We start from the raw sequence: 21622 nt of genomic DNA on the forward strand, positions 1-21622 counted from the left end.
CCACAAATCAATTTCTTTTCTCCTAGATCATGAAAAGAAGCAGTAGGTTGTCAGGTACACTTTTAGGGAAATGGTTTGCAAACCTGACTCCTCTAACACATACTAATGATGTCATTAGGCACAACATGGTCCTTGATGAAACTTGCTTGGCTCTGTGCTTTATCTTCTTCTTCAACAGAAGTGAGATTCCTTTGTGCTCTCTTTCAGACCAGGCCTAACAGGGATCATTAGACTCTGAGCTGCCAGCTTGAAAGTGGCTGAGAAATGTTTCTTATGAAAATGAGATGATATGGTTCATGTAAAAAAATGCAATGTGTGGAGTAGCAAGTTTATTTTTCAAGTTTACCCCAGGACACAGACCCATTTTCTCTTCATAGACGCATAGATATATGGGTTGATACAGATATACCATTTTTGTATCCAAATACTGGCTGACACCAAGGGCAATTGTAATAAAACTTCACCTGTACTGGGAAAAATATCATTCCTGAGACCTTGGAAATACCTTCTGAAAGTAAAGGCTCACAGCAATACTCAAAATCAATTTACTTTTGTCCAAAGGAATTACTGAAGTGATGGCTGTTGCTTCTGGAGATGTTCAGGATCGAAAAAAATTCAGGTTCTAAAATGCTGATGAAAAATTTTGGCAGGATTCAAGTGACCTAGAACAGTTAACCACAGAGTGTAATAACATTTCTCAAAAAAAGGGAGACAAAAGAATGAAAAAAACCCCCACACTCTGGTAACCTTCTTCCCACCCACCCCTTCTCTTGCCTAGTTCTATGGATACGGTAGCTTCATGCTCCTTCTCCACTTGTAAAGCTTACTAATAAAACAATTCAGTTGCTATGTCAGAAAGATAGCCTTCAGAGACGGTCACCCTTTGAGATCTCTCCCACCAGCACCAGCACCAATAATCTTCACAGGGGATGAGAGGTTGTCTCATTATTCCCAAGAGTCCTGGGAGCAACCAAGCAAGCACGCCGGTGCTATAATAGTGCCTGGGGAGACCCCTACGAACCATCAAAGGAAATCTAGTCAAACACCGACATTTTTTCAGTCTGCACTGGCCTACGTAAGTCTAGATTCATTGTATAGCACTGGGCGACATCCCAAAGTCAGTGATCCAAGGATCCAGTGGCCCAGCATGCTGGAGCTGTTAGGGGGGAAGCAGGCACAGGTGGCCACATTAGGTATCTCAATTAGGCATCTACTTGCTTGTGGGCGGCTATTGGGCTTCCCACTTGGTACACATTGCTCTGCCTTAACCTTTACAGTGTGGACACGTGACTGCACAAAACAAAGAGCACTTATCATTTATCTAGCTAATCTTTCCGTCTCCATTTCTAAAGTGCCTATTGCTGCAGGATCCAGGCGTCCAATACATAAATTAGGAAACATCAAAGGAACCCAAACTATGACTTTCCTTTTAAGTCTTACAAGATGTAAATGCATGCACACACCAATTTAAAACTATATTAGCAAAGTACTCACTACCAATGTTATCAGTGTCTGTGTCTTTTAAAGCACATTAAGTAAGGTAGAGATGCTTTTAATACTCAGACTTGTATGTTTGTTAAATTGGGGTCCAATTCTACTTTACTGATATCAACATGATTCGCTCACATGGAAAAAGGTCATCCTGGTTTGTTCCTCAAACTCTGTCTGCTCAAAGAGTGAAGAACAGATGGTGGCAAATATTTAAATAGGAAGCAAAATATTAGAATGACAGCGTAGGTTTAAACAACAGATCTTCAGAGAAATTAGGAAATATTTTAAAAGGTCAGATGATGAAATAGCGCTGCTACCAGTTCTTCAAAAGCCATCAGAGCTGATTCAGTGATGCTCTGCTTTGAAAATAAAGCTAACACAGAAAGCTATTGAAGCAAAGACCGTAGCATAAATGAATTCAGTGGATGACAAATTTTGTTTCCGAGGAAGAAAAAGAACTGAAGGCTCACGTGCAGAAGCAGTAGTGTGGATACTGTTCACAAACATAAAAGCAGGAGCAGTGGGTTTTTTCCATTACTAAAAATTAAACCTATTTTTCCCTATCAGGAAGTAATACTTCAAAATTATATATTTAACACGTACCGCCTTCAGACTTGAAATATGGTTCTACTGATCTACACATAAATAGGCCAATACTTTTCCAAAATACAAGGATGAAATCCTCAACTGATACCGACAGAAATCAGGGGAGCTATGTGGAAAATCTGGCATATTTCATTATCCAATGCAAACTGGAGTCATTTCATAAAGTAATGTTAGAAGGCTATACATTGGATGAGATTTTCAAGCAATACTTAATTGAAGAGGTGAATTTTCAGAAGTGCTCATCACCTGACAGATCTATCATACAACTACAGGAATGAAAAACAAGAGTTGCAGGTTGATGAATTCTTGCTAATTGGGTCGTGGACCAGAAAGTATGCATTGTATCTGAATGTAAAGCATGTTCTACTTGTTTAGCACAAGAGGTCACAAAGTATGCAAAACTATAGCACCATCCATCCCATTCATGTTTTAAAGATGTAGGAGAATCATGGATGGAAGGGGACAGAGAAAGGCACAGTACTTTATGTTCAAAGTACAGATGCAGCTATGGCAACTCATTCAGAAATAGAAATGTAAGCAAGAACAGCTAGTATTTTGACCTCAGATCATTTCTTGTGCCTTGCAGTTGTCAGACACACAGGCTGGATGTGAATTCTGCTGCCTCCCCCCTCCCGTTGCTTTTTTACTACGTCTGTATTATTTTGCTGACAAGTTAGGGTGGAAATAACCCCAGGCCTTTTCTTTCCGTGTCTGGAAGTGCAATTCACTCCTTGTGCAGAGAATTAAGATGATATCTGCACATCGCATAGGATCTCAAAGTAACCCTTACTCTCTGTTCACAGGTTTTAGGCTGAATATATTTATACACACAAATTTCACTCTTGAACATTTTGATAACTGGACCTGAAACCACTGTCTTTATTCATGGAACTAATCCATATCTAAGTACTTTCTAGCTGAGTAAACTGTTGGACAACATAACTCTTATTATTTAATGCATTTGTATCATCGTAGACTCTAGGAACATTAGTCACAAGACGAGGACTAATTAAACTGTGCTAGATGTACAAGCACAGAACAAATAGCCCATCCCTACTACTATATTTCTATTCTAGTAGTACCTAAAGAAACCCTTGTGTTGTACAGAGATAGGCTAAAAAGAGCTCATGCGTACTTTAAAACAACTGGAATTCCTTGTGAAGGGGCTCAAAGTGTAAGTCAAATTTGGCATCAAACGCATCGGGGAGCAAAGCTTTTTGTTTTTACATGTGTTACTTAATATGAAAGACTATACTAACCTACTTCTAAGTCTGATTCCATCCTGAGATAAACTGCTTTGGCAGATTGCTAGATGAGATCTGGTGTGTTATGACTCAGCTTTTAGATGTTACCTACTTCTGTTCCAAGCCAACTAAGTCCCTCACATTAGCAATTAAAAACAAAACAAAACAGAAAACACAGCACAGAAAACAGTCAAGCAAAAAGATAGTTTAGGCAAAGCTGGAGGCCAGTTTAAAGTTTGAGTAGTGAAGGCATAATAGATTCAAGTCACACGTGTCTTAGAAGCAATAAATCCTGCTTAGGGAAACGTCAGAGCAAAAAACACTGCTGGGCTATAAAATTCCACCCCTGAGGATTATAAAACAACATGCACAGAGCAAACATCCCTTCCAAGCATAATAAGGGTACCAGAAATGATTGACAACAATGACAATCTATCATAGAATGCCATATCCAAGAGATAACATCTTGCATTGGGCTGTCTAGCAGAGACAAAATTATTTATTCATTCCTGGGCTGTATGGAGGGTGGAATGTGTTGCATAGGGAAAATGCATCTTTCCCCATGATTTTCCTTTATGCATCTGCACTATCTAAGTGCAGTTTTATTGTACCCATACTATCTACTGCAGCTTTCAGTGCATGGAACATGTTCAAGTTCCTGTTGGCTTGCACCCACTTCGAGATTCTTCAGCCAAGCGGATTACTTCTTTGATATTGTTTAAGGGAATTTAGTGCTTTTAACTTCTGGGGGTGACAGCACGGGCCACTGAAATCCTCCATTCATCTGCAGAACAGACATGGTACAGGCAGACAAAATGCCAGGCTACAACCCTTAACCTGAACAAGCAGTGAGAAAGTAAGCTTACTTTCCAAAGCCCTTTGACTTCTCAGCTGAGGCTGCCAGATGGAGTGAGGTCAGTGAGTGACAATATTAATATCACTTTTTGTGCTGAGGAAATCCAATCTAGTGAAAAATTGATGGAGACCACCAGGTTCAATGGACTCCAAGCAGCATACAGGCTCTAATGACTTTCCTTCAATCATGACCTACTCGAGGCTGAATTTGAATTGACAACCTAGTGCTGAAAGTCTCCACGTACCTCAGTGCCAGCCATGCTGTTTAATCTGTTGGCAGGGTGCACCTGTGACTTGATGCTGTGTGAGCAAGAATCCCCTGGCCAGCCTGCACTGCAGCTGCCATTGCCTATTCTGCACTCGCCCCACAAGTGCAACTTCGATCAACGTCAGGGAGACTGCTGTCAACAGGTTGAGTGTGGAATATGCAAGGGAGAGTCCTGTCTTTCATGTGAGAGATCCTGCCTACAGATATGGCAGCACATTTCTTTCTAACTCTGTCTTTCTCTCTGCTCTGCATGTACACAAAAGTGACCTCCAAAACCACAAGCTTTTCCTGCAAGATTTTGCAAGTTGACCTTTCTCTGCAGGGAACAGCCAAAAGCAGAATGTCCCTTGCTCGTCTTCCTTCCCTTGATGCTATTTGGTGGTGCAAATACCTTCCCTAAGTATTTGATGTGCCTTTTGTTCTTGGATGTAGGTTGTAGCCATTCCGTCTAAAGGCAAAAGCAGTCAGACCTCTTGTGGTAGAGGCGATACCTTTTATTAGACCAACTAGATAATTGCAAACAAGGAAATGTTTTTGCAACTATCTAGTTGGTCTAATAAAAGATACTGTGTCTACCACAAGAGCTCTGATAGTTATTCTTCCTGTTTTATCCCTGACTGGATTTGTTAGGGCCTCATTCCTCCTTGGAGCATCTCGTAGCAGAATGCAATTTTGAGAACAACTTTTAAAAAGTTAACTCTGCAGCTCACTGTGTCAGGCAGCTCACCTTTGCAGTGGTGCTGGTGTGAAGAGAAGCAGTAGAGAGGTCACGTAGAACGTGATCCTTTCGGGATTGCCCCAGCTCCCCCCAGGAATCACCTGCAAGGACCGAACCCAAAACTTCCTGATTTCAAAGCACCATATGAACTAAAGGGAAGAATTTTTAAAATCAAAGGTCAGTTAAGTTATATCTTCACTGCAGAATTAACCCTGGCTTTTATTCAAGGCCTGTCCCTAAGTCATCTTTCATTCATGCTCAAAACCCTTTAACCTATAATATTTGGTAATATTTTCAACTCAGGATAACTGGCTCATTTGGGGGTACAAACGAAACCTAGAGTGAGGCTTTGGCTGAAGTCCATAACCTACCCACTCTATAATGAAGATGCAGATTAAGCAACTCAAGTGCAGACAGCCCTCAGATGCCAACCCAAATTACCTGCCATGTGGCCAGAAAGACAGGTAAGTTCTTCTACAATTCACTGGGAAAGAATCAGAGTAATTTAGCATATTGAAGAGCTAAGAAAGAACTGTGGGATATACCTCCACACTACCTACCAACATGAACAGGTGAATGCAGCAAAAAGGACAGTATTTCCAGCGTGGCTCTGTGGGGTGCTGGAGCTAGGCCAAGCCAAGGGCTCAGACCTGGGTGCTATCACCCAGATGAATGCTGTAGTGAAATGTACTTTTTTAGATGGCTAAAATCCCCATCCTAAGCATATGCTGGTGCTGCTGCTCAGCAAAAATGCCCACCATTAAGGTCTCAGACAAATTTGCCTAAGGAGGAGAGAGCAAAGATGCAGCACTCGGGGACTGTCGACAGTGCTGGTTTCTCCACTCTACCAGAACGAGGCAGGAACTCGTCTGATGAAAGGTAGCTACTGTACTGCTGTCTTTTATTAAGTTACTGTCTTTTATTAAGATTGACTGCAGCTTCCTGGAAGACCAATTAAACAAGTGGAATTTTGTTTTTTTGTTCTTTAGCCTTCATCTGACTGTTGTCTCAAAGCAGAAAAGCCTTTCCAACAATATCTACCTGGAAGAAACCAAAGAGCTTCCTACATTCAGTATTTCAGGTAAAGCCAGTCATTTTGCTATGGCCACACCATCACTTCTGAACACAGAGCATGGGATGCACCTAGTATTTTATACCACAGATATAACATTTGTACTGATGAATACATTAGGCATAAACATAATGTTAAAATACCAGAACTAGCTTTGTTGCTTGCATTTGAAATCACTCAACCATGATGCCTTGGGGTATAAAGAGCCCATACATATGAATATGTAATCATAGAAGAGGTGATATTCAGATGTAAGGAAATAGAGGCTCATCCAAAGCCCACCAAGATAAATTAAAAGATACTTATTGACTTAAATTGTTTTTGGATAAGGTTCCTTGAAACCGAGTTCAAACAGAATTGCAGAAATTCACAAAGTAATATGCCCTTAGCTGTAAAAAGTCATTGCCTTGGTCCATAAGGCTGGACCAATACAATTCATCATCATCAGCAACAGCAGCATGTGTTGAGGCTACTTCCATGAAGGACCTGCCCTCATCCTTGGTCCAGCAGCTTTGTGCTGCGGAAGATGTATGAGAAGGGAAGGAAAAAAAGTTCATCCTATATCTCCCTCTACTCGTTGCTCCATGGGGCTGAGTTCCTGCTCTCAATCCAGCTTTCATAGGCAGTGGCTTTGATAATTAAACCCATCCTATTGATTGCCCTCATGGCAGGCAGTCTCTACCAAGGAGGCAAGGACTGAATGAAGCTTGAGGATAAGTGTTTCTTTCACCCTTGCAAAGTGGTGCTTTCCAAACAGGGTTCAGGCATGTTAGCTCAGTAGTTGGAGGGAGCAAAAAATGCTTTGGCCTGTGTTGAAACTGCTTGTGTTTGGATGAATCTGGGGCTCCAGGCTACATTGCTATTTGGATACCACATTTAACAAGTACAGCATTTTTCTTGCATTTAAAAAATGAAAAGTTGTTAAAATTCTCTCTCTCTGCGTAATATACTTATATTCCATTATATAATATGAAAAAAGAAAAATAGCCAATGCTTGTGAAGGATTCCACTTGTACTCTGTAATTGTCATGGAGTCAACTAAGAAGCACAAGTTAATGAGCAAGTTCTAGTCTTGCAGCTGTGGCAACACTATAGCTAGCCAAACAGAGAAAATAAATTTAAAAGAAGGTCACATTTGCTTGCACTCCTGTATTGCAAAAAAACAGGCCAGGGAAATCAGCAATGATTAAATGACAATGGATAAAGCTACAAGAGAAATAAATGGTATTTTTGAGAGTCAGACAAATGATTAAAACATGGTCCCGAGGTGACGGTGCTAGACTGGGCTCCAAGAGATCTGGCTTCAAATCACCGGTGTACCTTTGGGCAAGCTGCTTCATTTCCCTGTGCCTTGGTTCCACATCTCTAAACTGAAGATTAATGATATTTCTCTTCTCTCTTAGTTATGAGTCTTAGACTGTAAGCTCTTCAGAACAGGAATGTTATATTCAGTATCTAGCACACTGGAGCCCCAGCCTCTGCACATCCCAGGAGATGCCTAACAAATAATTATCCCTGTTTTACAAAGGAGAAGACCAAAGCAGGGAGAGGCTCTATGATTAACAAAAGACCAGATTTAATCAGGATCAGGATTAGAGTTCAGGAGGACCTCTGTCCTGGGTTCACACCACCTATCCTCATACTACTGTCTCAAGTCACAGCTCCCAAGTCAAGCAGCTGTCTAAATTCTGCTAAAAAGTCACCTACCAACTTGACACTGTAAATCACCACTTCCAAAGTCCATGCTTAAATTGCACTTTAAAGGCAGCTTAATAGTGTTACAGGCCTGAGAGAATGCCCACTGCCCCACACTTGCCCATGGGTTTTGCTGAATCATTCACTGCTGGCAGGTTAGTAGCCCAGGTAATTACCTCCAAAGATTCAGTCTGATGTTATGTCTTTGAATTACCTGTCAGAGAGAAGACAGGCCACTGCTAAGAGAATTAGGAAGCAAGTGAAAAAGAGGGTGAAATGTTGGGGGTAGAAAGGCCAACACCAAATAAAACACAAAATTAAAAATATTCCTAAAACAGTAAACAAGAAGTCTCAGAGCAACAAGGAGAGAAAAAAGGCGTGGAGAAGATAGTCTTGGAATTAGAGCCTTGGACCAGGACTCCAACAATCAAAATGCAATTATCAGCTGTTGGAGACTCCCTGCATCACGCTGGTCAAGTTAGTTAGCCGTTCTAAAATAACAAAACTCTAAAACCCAACTTGAATGCAAAGGCTAAATACAAATAGTCAAAAAGCCTGAGGCTGAATTGATTCAATCTTCACATGTTAGTCTAAGCTGTGTAGATTGAACCAATCAGCAAGTGAACAGGCATTCACTTTTGATTCTGGAAATGCAGCCACATGCCTGCAGTGGCCCAGGCCAGAAGCCAGGGAAGCACTAGGGTACACCTCCCTGCTTGGCTGAAGCAGGCAGCTTGGGCCAAGACTAGCTCAAACGCCCTGCAAGTGGGGGGGAGAGGGCAGGGGGTTATGGGGAAAGTACAAAGCATCCTCAGATGCTAGGGCACAGAGTTAACATGAAACTGGAGGGGATCTGGGACAGAAGTTCAATAAACTGATTCAACCTAAATCAGTTAAGTTTGATACTACATGGAACCAGGTTTATCTTAAACCAGTTCTGGCCATTTTGAAAGCGGTTTAAGTGTGCTGAACTTCTGTTGTGTTACAGATTTGAACCAGTTTCTGATCACTTACACGAGTTTATATGTAATTTCTGTCCCTAGGCAAGATTGCAGAACAAGGACTCATCCACAGACTGGATTGTGTTAAGTATGGTCTAAACAGAGACTGGATTCTTATCCCATTACTTGGGCTATCCCCCTATATCCATATGGTTTTACTGCTTTATCACCGTTGCCTCTCTATGCAGTGCTTCCTCTTCTTTTCTCCCCCTTCCCTATTCTGTGTATTTAAATTACTTCTTTCTGTCAGAACCCTGCTCCCTGTAGGTCCATTCATAGCATCTGACAGACGCTGTTGCTTATGAGAACTTATGCTTTTCTGAATTAGTTAGTCTCCAAGGTGCCACTCTGCCCTGCCTTCTGCCTGATTTCAAACAAATGTGGCCAATTACCTTACTGCTTCTAAAAATGTTAACTGGAATGATTAAGTAGCTTGAATCCTAGAAGCCTAAACAGGACTTACAGGCACCTATACACGTTAGGAACCTCTGCTCTGATGCACGCCAATTAGTTGAGTCTGTTGCAAGTCTGCTGTGATTAAGTTGATTAATTGAGTCTGCTGCAAGTCTGCTGAAGCATGCTAAATAGTGCGTATTCAGCATCCCATTGTTTCAAAATGGTGGCTGTGTATTTTGAAGTATGGGACACTGAATACACATGAAACTGCGGGTGCTTTAATTACAGTGGCTCTCAGAGCAGCTCTAATTAAAGCACCCCCTGTCCTCCACCCCAGAGAACATGTATAGATGTCCTAAGTTTCTAAGTCACGGAGTTTTGAAACTTTTCCCCCTCAGCTTCTGTATGTTCGTAATACAGGTTTCCCTTGATTTATGCAGGTTCTTTATATGTGAATTCACTTTTATTTAGACCCATAATTTATTATATGTGAGGTATATTCACTCTTATGTGATCAGCATAGATGCCCCCCTGGCCCAAGCATGTAAGTCTGTGGGGGGAGGAGAAAGGGCCGTGGCCCCACTCACCCTGGGAGCAGCTGACACCAGCTGCCTGGACCAGGGCACGGTGCAACCCAGGAGCAGAGGTGAGTGGGGACAGGCAGAGCACGGTGCAGGCCAGCAGCTGCAGACAGCTGGTGCTGGCTGCTCCTGGGGCCGCTGCAGCCAGGGCTGGGGTGAGTGCTGCTTTGTTCCCTCTGCTTTGCTGCCTTGTGCAGCCCCAGGAGTGGCACACCTCCCCCTGCCCCTTCCCTAGTCCCAGCCCGACTCTCTCCCTCCATGGGAACCTATTCCTATTTGTTACATTTTAAAGTGGGTTTGCTTTATGCATGTACAGCATAAATCAAGGGAAACCTGTATACTTACATGACCCCATTATGACAGTATTTTAGCACTTCATAATCTTTTGTCTCTTTATCCTGGAAAGGACAATAAAATTACCCTTATTTTGCAGATGGTGAAGTGAGGCACAGAGGGCATTTGAGTTACTAAATAAGCAGACATGGTCAGACAAGAAATTTGTAGCAGAGCAAGAACTTGAACTCGGGTCTCTCAAATTTTAGGTTAGTTCTTTAACCACTAATGACAAATTGCAACTTCCTTTCTATATCCATTTGCCTTTTTTCTGATTAAGTAGACAGCAGACTTTGGAGTGGCCACTGCCTCTTATTGGGTGTCTGGACAGTGCCTAGCAGAACTGGTCTGCGTTCGTACCTGGAGGGTCCACGTTACCACTACTACTACTCTTTTTCAAAGGAAAAAAGGGATTAAATAAAACAAAAGTAAATAATTGCATTGGGAATTAGTTAATTCCCCCCGCCCCCCGTAATTAGATCTATAGGGTAGCCCCACATTATGTTTACTCAGTACTTCATATGCACATGTGAGAGGTATTGTTCCAGTTTAGGCAGTTTGCTGCCAAGATCGTGATTTCTGATTTCCCCACTGGATTTTTTTTTCTACTTGAAGTTGTCACCTAGTCTGTTCCATCCTTTTAATCATCATTACTGCATCTCATCTTGTCATCCTTCCAACTTTAAAATCTAAGTAAAAAAATGTCCAGTAACATCTGGAACTCTTCCAGATATATTAGGAGGACACAGAAGCACTTCACATTTCCCTATTGTTATTAGTGTTTCTTTAATCAGATACAGTATCACAGGCAGCACTTAATATGCATTCAGGGCAAATGATAAGTAATAAAGCAATTCAGGTACTAAAAAGGAGATTCTAGCAAAGTGGATTATCATGCATATTTTGTTATCCCTATATTTATCTCCAATACACAGATGCTTCTAGAGCTCCTGTCTGCTCTTGGATGTGCGTGCCTAGCTCCCCTGAAGCTCCCATTAAAAACAACACAAGTTGCATATTTATATCTGAAAGCAAAATTTAACTTTTGGGGTCTTCCATTTTCTAGTAGCTGCAGAGCCTAATTTGAATTCTAAGATGAATGTATAGAAGTTAAAACAATGAACCCAAGGGATAGGTGGAACGGTTTTGGCCAAAGACACACAGTGCTGTGCTCCACTATTGAACCACTAGAATAAATACAGCTTTATTTTTAGCTGCACTTTAACACCTGTAGAGCTCCCCAAGTATGCTCTCTTCTTAGACCTCCCCTGGTAAAATACCAATTCTTAGCAGAAGGTAGAATCTCCCACCTTCTGTTAGCACACTGTTAGCAGCAGGTATTTCTGGATGGCCATTACCGTTAACCTAAAATGAATCATTGAGGGAATAAAATGAAGAGAGGTTACCAGTCCTTCTTTTACTCATGTTGTAAGTAAGTGCTCCCTGAAGACTGTCCCCTCTACAACTGGGCAATTGCGGTTTGTTTTCTTTAGTAAATTTGCCGGAAAAAGGAGCGTTCATTCCCCAAAAACTACTTGTGCACACAGGTCACGTTGTTCAACAAATTAATTTCAGCTAAAAGAAATAGAAGAATTTTTTTGAAAATGTCAAAACATTTCATGTTGATTTATTCCCCCCAAATGAACTATTTTGTTTTGGAAATGCTGACATTTTCAAGATGAAACTGGCTTTTAATTTCAAAACAGAAACGTTATTACAAGCTGGCTTCAATTATAAAAATAAGGTGTAAAAGTGGCTACCTGGGGTAGAACCAAATCTCTGTGATACAAAATGAATTTTGGAGGTTGGAGGGAGTTTTTTTGGGTGTCTTCACTTCTGTCCAGGATGACTGGCTGAACTGGAAACACTCCACTATCTTCCCATCCCTGGTCCTCGCCGTGTGCCTGTTCTGCACAAAGAATAAGATTCCCCTTCCACTGAAATACATTCACTAGTCCAGAATGCTGTCTCCATCACAGGAACAAAGCCATATCCATATTTTTGGAGTCTGTGCAAAGTGAGATGTACAAAGCAGAAACGCAGATCACCCAAGGCCCCTAACTCTAGGGGGGATGCCGGCAGCTGGGGGAGGCATGGATGCTAGTTAGGAAGCCACAGGAAGGCTTTTAGGAGCTGGGGGAAGAATTCAGCCTGATTAGTAGTTCTTCCCTTCACTCGACTCCAAGCAAGGTCAAAAGTCTTGCAGGCCTAGTGGCCCAATGGGCCTAGAGCGGTTCCGGACCCAGGAGTAGGCAACAGGAAGCATTACTTTACGGTTAGGGCTGCCAGGCTCTGGAATGGGCTCCCAAGGGAGGTAGTGCTCTCCCCACCCTTGGGGGTCTTCAAGAGGAGGTTGGATAGATATCTGGCTGGGGTATTATGATCCCAAAACTCGTTCCTGCCCAGACCAGGGGGTCAGACTGGATGATCTGTTCAGGTCCCTTCCAACCCTAGAAACTATGAAGCTATGAGTAGAGAGGGGCAGGTAGCTAGAATCACGTCAGACCACCTTTTCTCCCAAGCCCAAATGACCACGTGCCCATCTACACTAGGAGTGACCTTTGGTCAAGTGAAGCTCAAATTCATTTCTCTATGGAGCTTTGTGTGGCTCACCTCCAAATGCGTATGCCTGACTCTACATAGAAATGTAACTAAAAATCTAAATAGATGCATTACTCCTACCACAGATTTCCAACCCATTTTTTTCTGTGTAATGAAAGCTCAATTACCCAAACTAATTAGGACCAAAGGGCTTTGAAAGAGAGCGAGGGAGATGTGTTTGCTTAGATAACCACCAGGTTTCAAGTAAGAGGGTATGGGAATAAAATGTGAAAACGTGTAGTTTTTCAATTTAAATTTTCCATTTAAGTACTTGTAAAATGTAGGCAGCAAGTCACAGGAAACTGGTCCCCTGGGAGCACTTGGATAAGTGAGCAGTTTGGTTAACTGAGGTTTGGGTAATCACGGTTGTACACTATCTGCAGCAAGCCTTGCTGGTATTACTGGCAATACAGGGTTAGCCATGGAATAGTGATGAGGAAAAGCCCAGTTGAGAGGATTTTGCACATATTGCAGCTAATCCTTGCAGGAATAATTTCCTCCTCTTTTATTTTGCAAATGGTTCTCTATTTTCCTTTCCTCATTAGGGCTTTTAAATGAAGCGTGGCAGTCTCAGAATACTCCTTTTCATTTCTGTTACTGGCAGCCACCAAGTAGCACAGCTGAGCCAGTTGCCTGTTGTGAAGGGGAAGGAAGGGGACCATGAATAAAAATGGAAGGATTTGCTTAACTTGGGGTGCATGCATTATCCAGACAATACACATTCTGAATTTCTGATAGTCATCAAGGTGAGGGGAAAATGCACAACTGTTTTGGACAATCTGAAACCTGCTTGGTTAGAAAAAAAAAAAAATCAGCATTTAGGAACTGTCAAGAGAAACAGAAGGGAAAGGAAGTTACCGTATTTTCAAAACATCTGTTCAATATAGGATGCCCTTTTTCAACTGAAGATTTATTTGCAAAGTTTAAAAAGGAGTTTTCAAAAGAAAAAACTTACAGTTTCTAGGACATCTTACAGAAAGAAGGAATTATACTGGAATAGATTGATGTGCTGTACAAGCAGCAAAGACACTATGAAACACCTGCACTTGAATGCCCAACTTCTCACATCACATTTTGGAGTGTAGATAAACCAAACAATGCTATTATGTGTCTGCCACCTTTAAACTGGCACTCAGCGCAGATACTTAGTGACAAACTGATTTTCTTTCCATAGAACTAATGCTAGATTCCCATCAGTGAGCAGATTACTCCTTTTTCTTCTGCGACTTTAAAGTAATTTCCAGTCCTACATTTAACATATAGGGCCATCAAACCTTCATACTCTTTGTACCAAGATGTCCTTTTGACTGCTGTAATTTCAGAGGTTTAAGTCATTTTCTAACAAGTGGCTGGGGCTAATGCTTCTCACAGTTTAAACCTACCATAAAAATGAAGCACAGCTTCTGGATCTGTGAAATGTACATTCCCATGCGTCATAACGGATATGAGTTTATTGATTTCATACCTGTGCATCCATTAAGAGGTGTCTCATCAGTGACATGGAATTTTTCAGAGACTCTTTTTCGCTGGGCAGAAAAGCATCTTCATCCTCATCCAGTGTTTTTGACTTGTTCACAATAAAGTGAGAGATCTGGTCATTTAAGGTATGCAATGACTGGACAGCTGTGGGGAAAGAAAGGGAGAATGATGAACAATGAAACTATGCTAGAGGGGTTGCTGGAATCATTTCCAAAGGGCAAGGAGCTGTTGCTGTATTCTTTATCCACAGAACAAGCCTAGCATGGGCAGCAACAGTGCAAGCTTTCCTCACTCTACTCTTGCCAATATGCTTCAACCCTGACCTGGAGGGACCCCTTGGAAAGCAGCAGGAAAAGGAGGTCCATCTCCATTCATGCCTTGGCTTTTCTGCTGACAGAGGAACAAAGGTATGCAACACAGTGGTGGCTTTTGAGATGTCATCACTTGATTGGGAAATAGAGTGACAACTGGTAGGTGGCATAAGCCTCCGATCCAAACCTCAGAGCACTAGTTTGTTCTCTCTACCCTATCTGAGATTGATTTAACCTGACAGTCTACCCATTCAGTTCTTACTTCTCTATCAACAATCCAGGTGCAATCCCATTTCCTCATATGAACAGCATTTGCAACACCAGTTTATTCTTTTTTTTTTTAAAGAAGTATTACATAGTAAGTATTTGGATTAGGAACCAGTAGACGTCCCACTGTTGGTAAGGTTCATTATGAATATTTATGGCTCCATAAGTATTAGGGGTTTAGACAGATCACAGAGCTGGACAATGTAACATACAAGTTAGGAATGACTGATTTTAAGGTTCAACATTTTGTGACAAGTGGAAAAATATTATTTTTTGCATTTTATTATCATCCAGTGGCTCCAACAGACTGAAACATTGTACCTCTGTCTCAATTCCAAAAAATCTTATGGATTCAAGAAGACAAAAGGCAGGGGCAAAAACAGGCAGAGCACAGAAGTGAATGAATGAGACTTGTTGAAGGTCACACAGCAAAACTGGGATTTATAACTCAGGCCCCTTGCCCCCCTCATATGCTCAACAACTGCCTCAAATAAGACAAAGAAGGAAATAAAGTTTGTCGGGGAAAGGCTAGAGAAACCCAATAATTCTACAATATTGTGCCTTGATTTTCTTTTTTTCTGGTGAATAATGCGATATGAAATATTAATGTACATTTAAAATTCCCCCATCAAGCCCAAACCCAGATTCTATATGGGGGGTTCTGCACATGGTCATATAAAAATGTATTAGATGAAACATGTTCATGGCTAACAGAGGTCCCCCAGCATTTTTATGCCTTTTAAGAGGCTGTAATTTATATGAAGCATAATATATGAACTAATGACCATTTATTTCTGCACAATAAAAACCTTTGCGTTTCCACATACTTGAAAAATCTGTGATACAATTTGCATTTAAGCCACAACAAGGTTTGAGTTTCATTTTTATTGTAGGCTCATTAAATAAATGAACCTCAAACAATTCTTCAGTGTCTTTCATGATGTTGTTGTTGTTAGTGATGGTTTTTGCAGAAAAACCTCAGATAAGCTTACAGCTGATAGAAGCACATCACTCTGAACTATACTTCAAGACTTGCAAGATGCACACTACCGCTGATTTACTAAGCTTCTTTATGAGTTGGGAAGTATGTTATTTAGAGCTCTCTGACAAACTGATTTAAAAAAAGGCTAAGCAATGAATTTCAGAAATATGACTCGACCTATTTCTGTCCAGATAAGATCCAACCACAGGATATCAAATAGAAGAGCTCAATCAGATGCTCAACTCGTTACAGGTAAAATCCCACCCCAGCTCTGCAGTGGTGGAGACCAAGAGCCCACAACCAGGAAATGTGTGCATTTCCAGCATTCAAGAGGGAGACAGGATTTGGAAGTTATGAGGGGTTGTGCAATTCTTCTGCACTGAAGGGAGCTATTCTGCAACTGGGACTGCACCAGTGGGAGCCTACATTTCACTGTCAGCATTGCTACCTCTTGGAAGTTTAGCCATCTTTGGTGCTTTTCATAGATTCCCCACTTGTGGAAGCAAATGATGATGAGACGATGCCGGCTTTTATTTTTTTTAAAGTTTCTAGCCCTGATATTTTGGGAGGAAAGCGGGAAAGCAGGGCCAAGCGTATTGTAAAGCCTCAGACACAAGAAAGGCAAATCAAAAGCTCCCAACAAATACATTTTTACTGAGGAAGATTTTTGAGAAATAAACTTGGTATATTTAGACTTGACTCATGTTTTTTGTATAGTCGTAGTTGACAATACAATAACTAATAAAAATGAAAAATGCATTTCCTTTTACAATTTCACATAAGCCTCTTCCCCTCTCTCCCTCCCTGGCAGCTTGGTAAAACACTTATCCCTTACGTTTTTTCAAAACCCCTCAACCCCCTAACTCATTTTCCTTAAAAAAAAAAAAACAAACAAAAAACCCCACCCCCCCACAACCAACAGCTACATTTTGGGCTTACCTTCTTGATAGTGCCCTTTATAGCTCAGCTATCATAAATCCTAGGCTGTTAAGACGTAGGAACTAATCCTTAACTGTGACCAAGCCTGAGTGTAGCTGAAGTGTAGGAGTGGAAGAGTGGCTTAAAGCCAGCTTTCCATCTTTCTTTCTGTGGTAGCGATCCCTGAAGGCAGGTGGTCAACCTGCAGCACAGGTGCCACAAGGTGCCAAAACTGGGGGGCTGTGGTGTAGACACCCACACAGTCAAATGGGTCGCCAACTGGCTGGTGGGCCGCACCCAGAGGGTGGTAGTGGATGGGTCCTTCTCAGCCTGGAAGGATGTGGGCAGTGGGGTTCCCCAGGGCTCGGTCCTCGGGCCCGCACTGTTCAACATCTTCATCAGTGATTTGGACGAGGGGGTAAAAAGCACCCTGTTCAAATTTGCTGATGACACTAAGATGCGGGGGGACGTGGGCACACTGGAAGGATGCAACAGACTACAATCAGACCTAGACAGGTTACAAGGGTGGGCAGATGTGAACAGGATGGGATTCAACACAGACAAGTGCAAGGTGATGCACCTGGGGAGGAACAACCAGCACCATACCTACAGGTTAGGGAACTCCCGTCTTGTCAGCACGGAGGTGGAAAGGGATCTGGGGGTCATCGTGGACTCCAAGATGAACATGGGCCGGGAGTGTGGAGAGGCAGTCAGGAAGGCCAACCGCACCTTGTCATGCATCCACAGATGCATCTCGAGCAGGTCCAAGGAGGTGATCCTCCCCCTCTATGAGGCACTAGTCAGGCCACAGCTGGAGTATTGAGTCCAGTTCTGGGCGCCGCGCTTCAAGAGGGCTGTGGACAGCATGGAGAGGGTCCAGAGGAGGCCACTCGTATGATCAGGGGACAGCAGGGCAGGCCCTATGAGGAGAGGCTACGGGACCTGAACCTGTTCAGCCTGCAAAAGAGAAGGCTGAGGGGGGATCTTGTGGCCTGTTATAAACTAGTCAGGGGGGATCAGCAGGCATTGGGGGAGTCCCTGTTCCCCCGAGCACCGCCAGGAGTGACCAGGAATAACGGTCACAAGCTGGCAGAGGGTAGGTTTAGGTTAGATATCAGGAGGTGCTACTTCACAGTCAGGGCGGCTAGGGTCTGGAACCAGCTTCTAAGAGAAGTGGTGCAGGCTCCTACCCTGGGGGTGTTTAAGAGGAGGTTAAATGAACATCTTGCCGGGGTCGTTTGACCCCAGTACTCTTTCCTGCCGTGGCAGGGGGTCGGACTAGTTGATCTGTTCAGGTCCCTTCCGACCCTAGGAAGTATGAAACTATGAAGTGGCATGAGCAGCCACGGTGTGTAGCATGCAGCGTACTGGGGAGGAGACAGGCAGCGCAGCAGCAGATAAGGCAAGGGGGAGAAAGCAAAGCAGCAGATCTGGCACAGGAAAGGGACTGCAGTGGCACCCGGGGAGTATGTGGAGGTAATTTGCCACCCCCCTGCCATAAGGAGTGAAATCTTCTTACGATGCTTGCATATCAGGAGATCCCAGGTGAAAAGACGTACCGTTCTTTCAGCTGCTTTGCAGCACTGCAGGCTCAAAGCTGTCAGAATTGGTTAGATGCTCTCAGTGTTTCTTTAATAACCGCTCTCCAAGTTCAACAGTGTTACGCTGAAAGGTGCTAAAGGCCACCACAGTGTGGCAGTTTTAGAGAATCACAGACCGTATGAAAGCCAATGCATACGCTCAGAACTTTCCTGCTGTTCAACCAAAGTAGGAAGTAAGCCCATTTTTTTGTAGCAAAAAAGCAAGCAAGCGAACTGCAGACAATGGAGAGATAAGGTCAGGGCTAAAAGGACTGAGGTGTTTCCCTGGTTGCAAATGCAGAGGTTAAGGCATTGGTTGCAGGCTGCACAGGCCAGATAAAGGCAACAGAAGAGGTAAGTGCGACCCCAAGAGGAAGCAGAGCAGCAGAAAAGTCTCTGGAGTGGTGGGCTTGGGAATTTTTGAGCAAGAAAACTGCCTGGTGTTTGACCTTCTGTGCTCAGGGAAGCATGATTTAGTATGATCTTGTTTTTCCCCTCCACCAAAAGCAATATAATACCTGATTCTTAAATGAATGACTCTAAGGCCAGGTACAGATATTACACTTTTACTGGCATAAGTGATCGGAAACCAGCCTATGCGCACAACAGAAGTGTGGCGCGCAAAACCAGTCTATACCCAGAAGAGAACAGAAGTTCGGCACATGTAGACTAGTTTCAAAATGGTGGAATTAGTCTAAGATTTGCTCTTCCCCACCAAAGGAGGGATGGATGCGTGCCCTGTTTGCTACTGACCTAAACTACGCCACTAACACAAAACCATGCAACTTAGATCGATTCCACCTTGAGCTTTTTGAATGTCTGTACCCAGCCAAAAAGTCCAAATACTGACTAAAAGTTTGGGCCCACAAGATAACATTATATAGATCTTCACCTATGTGCTAACTTGTACTCAAATGAAACAAATCTGATTCAGAGTCACGTACCAAGTCTATTTGCCAGGCATCACATATAAGACGCAGGGAAGATGTGACCCACTGCTTCTTCGGCGCCCAGGATCTCATAAGATGTATTCCCTATAGGAATTAACATTGTTCCAACACCATGAAATATTTTTTCTAATGTAATGTTAACGGGGAGCAAGACCACTTGATGGAAACTAAATTAAAATCGCATTTGAATGCGAGGTACATTATGAAAAAGCTGCTCGTGGTCACAAGCCAGAGGAATTAGTTATATTGAAATTTCACACATTTACATTTGAATGTTATCTACCCCATCGCCCAAGTCAAATGCCATAATGGGAAACAGAACACACATTGGCTCTTCTCCGTGATTACAATGCACAAAGGGGAACAAGTCAGTCCAGCTATGTTTAAGGTTCTCATAATTTAACCCAGCTATAACCAGGAAGATATAAATAGGCTGCATTGATTTTCAGGTATTGATATGCCTCTCAGGAGTGGCGGGTACTGCACGAAGCCTAGAGAACTCCAAGTGTCCCAAAGTCTTCCAAGACTCTGACTTTTTAAAGTTCCTGCCAAGATCTATAGCTCACTTAACCCACCCGCTCACACATCTGCCCCTCTCTTCCCTCCTCTTTCTTTACATTAAAGACTTGTTTGTAATGAAATGATATTCACCCTGGGCAGATCTGAGGGACAGCAAAGTGAGTTTGGGGGATTTTGGTGAGTTCTTCAGTTTGGCGATACTGAGGCACCTGCTGCCCTGTATTGTTTTCCTAAATATTTAGCATTAGTATCCCAGAGTAATGGGCAGCTATATTTTAAATTGTAAGATCAATTCTATGCTGAATCAGGAGTTTGGAATTACTAGGGTGAGATGCTAAATGTGCTTTTACACATGCCTCAGGGGGTACTGGAAAGGATTCACAGAGTTTCAGGTAAGCAGAAAATACAACAGGACCAATTCCAGAAACCTGCCCATCCTTTGCTTTCATGCGGTCATAAACAATGCCAGTGTTGCATCCTCTGTGTGGTAGAGAGAGGTAGTTAGTTTAATCTGAAGTCAAGTGGAAAGCAGGACAAAGGGGCACTTTAGGCTAAGTATTTGGGCATTTAAAAAGCCCAAGACAGAATCAATCTAAGTTACTCTGTTTTCTATAACCATCATAGTTTAGATCAGTAGAGACCAACTTGTTCAGAGTTAGGGCCAGCAAAGATTCTGCTGACGCAGCCAGAATTTCCTCTGGGCATCTTGCTGTAGTGTGGCCCTGGCTGGTATGGATGGTGGCTTTAAAACAGGGGTGGGCAAAATGCGGCCTAGGGGCCGAGTGCAGCCCACCAGGCCATTCTACCTCACCTGCAGGGCCCCTAAAAAATTTAGAAAATGAATATTTATCTGCCCTGGGCTGCCTGTCATGTGGTTCTCAATGGTTTGCCAAAACTCAGTAAGCCGCCCTCCGCCCAAAATAATTGCCCGCCCCTGCTTTAAACTATCTAACTCCTCTTCTGCATTCATTTGAGGCTTTTGAACACCGGCTTCCTCCTGTTCTCAATGACAAACAGTGCTGCAGGCTGCTCTAGCCACAGTTGTTTTGCATTTCCACTGCGCTCAGGAAGCTGAGCAACCAAAGGGTCTCCTGGAAGCTAGCAGCGCTCTTCTTGCTCCATGGCTGCTAGAGCTACCTGTGGAGCTGCTGTCAATAAGTGTTTGCATGTACATGGAGGCTTCAGGGTGTTACATGATGGCAAGTGGGATAAACTCTGCATGATATTCAGCCTTTAAAAAGGTGCATATTGGCCAGAATACCCAGAACTGCTGAGGAGCCTGAAGGGGGAATACTGGTTCCTTTGCAGCCAATGGCAAAATTCCTCTCAACTTCACTCAGCCAAGAGTTTGGCTCTGCTGTGGAAACTGCTACCAAAACAATCAAAATCCCGTCTCCTGTACTTCATTGTGCAAAGCAGCTACTGTGTCTAAGCAGAGTGCATATTAGGCTGTTCTTGGGCGGTAAGGGGAAGGAAAAGAAACATCACCACTTAAAGGCACCAAAAAAACTGATCATGGCCAAAAGGAAAAAAAAAAAAAAGAAGATCAGGAAGCAGCTGCTGCTCTGCAGCTCTGTTAAGGACACCTTTGGGAAGGAAGCAGCTCTCCTTGGCCCTACTGTGGGAAGGCTGCTAGTGATCTGCTGTTCTCCAGGGAGTTGCTTGCCTTTGTGCCTCCCCACCCCTCATTGTTCTTTCTCCCATGGCATCTCTACATCTTCTACTCTCTGTCCGGATAGGAGAGTGAGAAGGACC

The 21622-nt window shown here is 42.9% G+C and overlaps 1 protein-coding gene across 1 annotated transcript in view; it reads right to left on the bottom strand.

Moving 5' to 3' along the window:
- KAZN (kazrin, periplakin interacting protein) overlaps positions 1-21622 on the bottom strand; it is a 644812-nt gene that overhangs the window by 501901 nt on the left and 121289 nt on the right. The window contains exon 2 of the mRNA XM_090024112.1: positions 14327-14484. Within this exon, the coding sequence (XP_089880238.1) occupies positions 14327-14484 (158 nt within the window). The remainder of the gene's footprint in view (positions 1-14326; positions 14485-21622) is intronic.

This window comes from Crocodylus siamensis, chromosome 12 (genome assembly GCF_052110815.1).
Source record: "Crocodylus siamensis isolate JL-2025a chromosome 12, ASM5211081v1, whole genome shotgun sequence".
Taxonomy (NCBI): domain Eukaryota; kingdom Metazoa; phylum Chordata; order Crocodylia; family Crocodylidae; genus Crocodylus; species Crocodylus siamensis.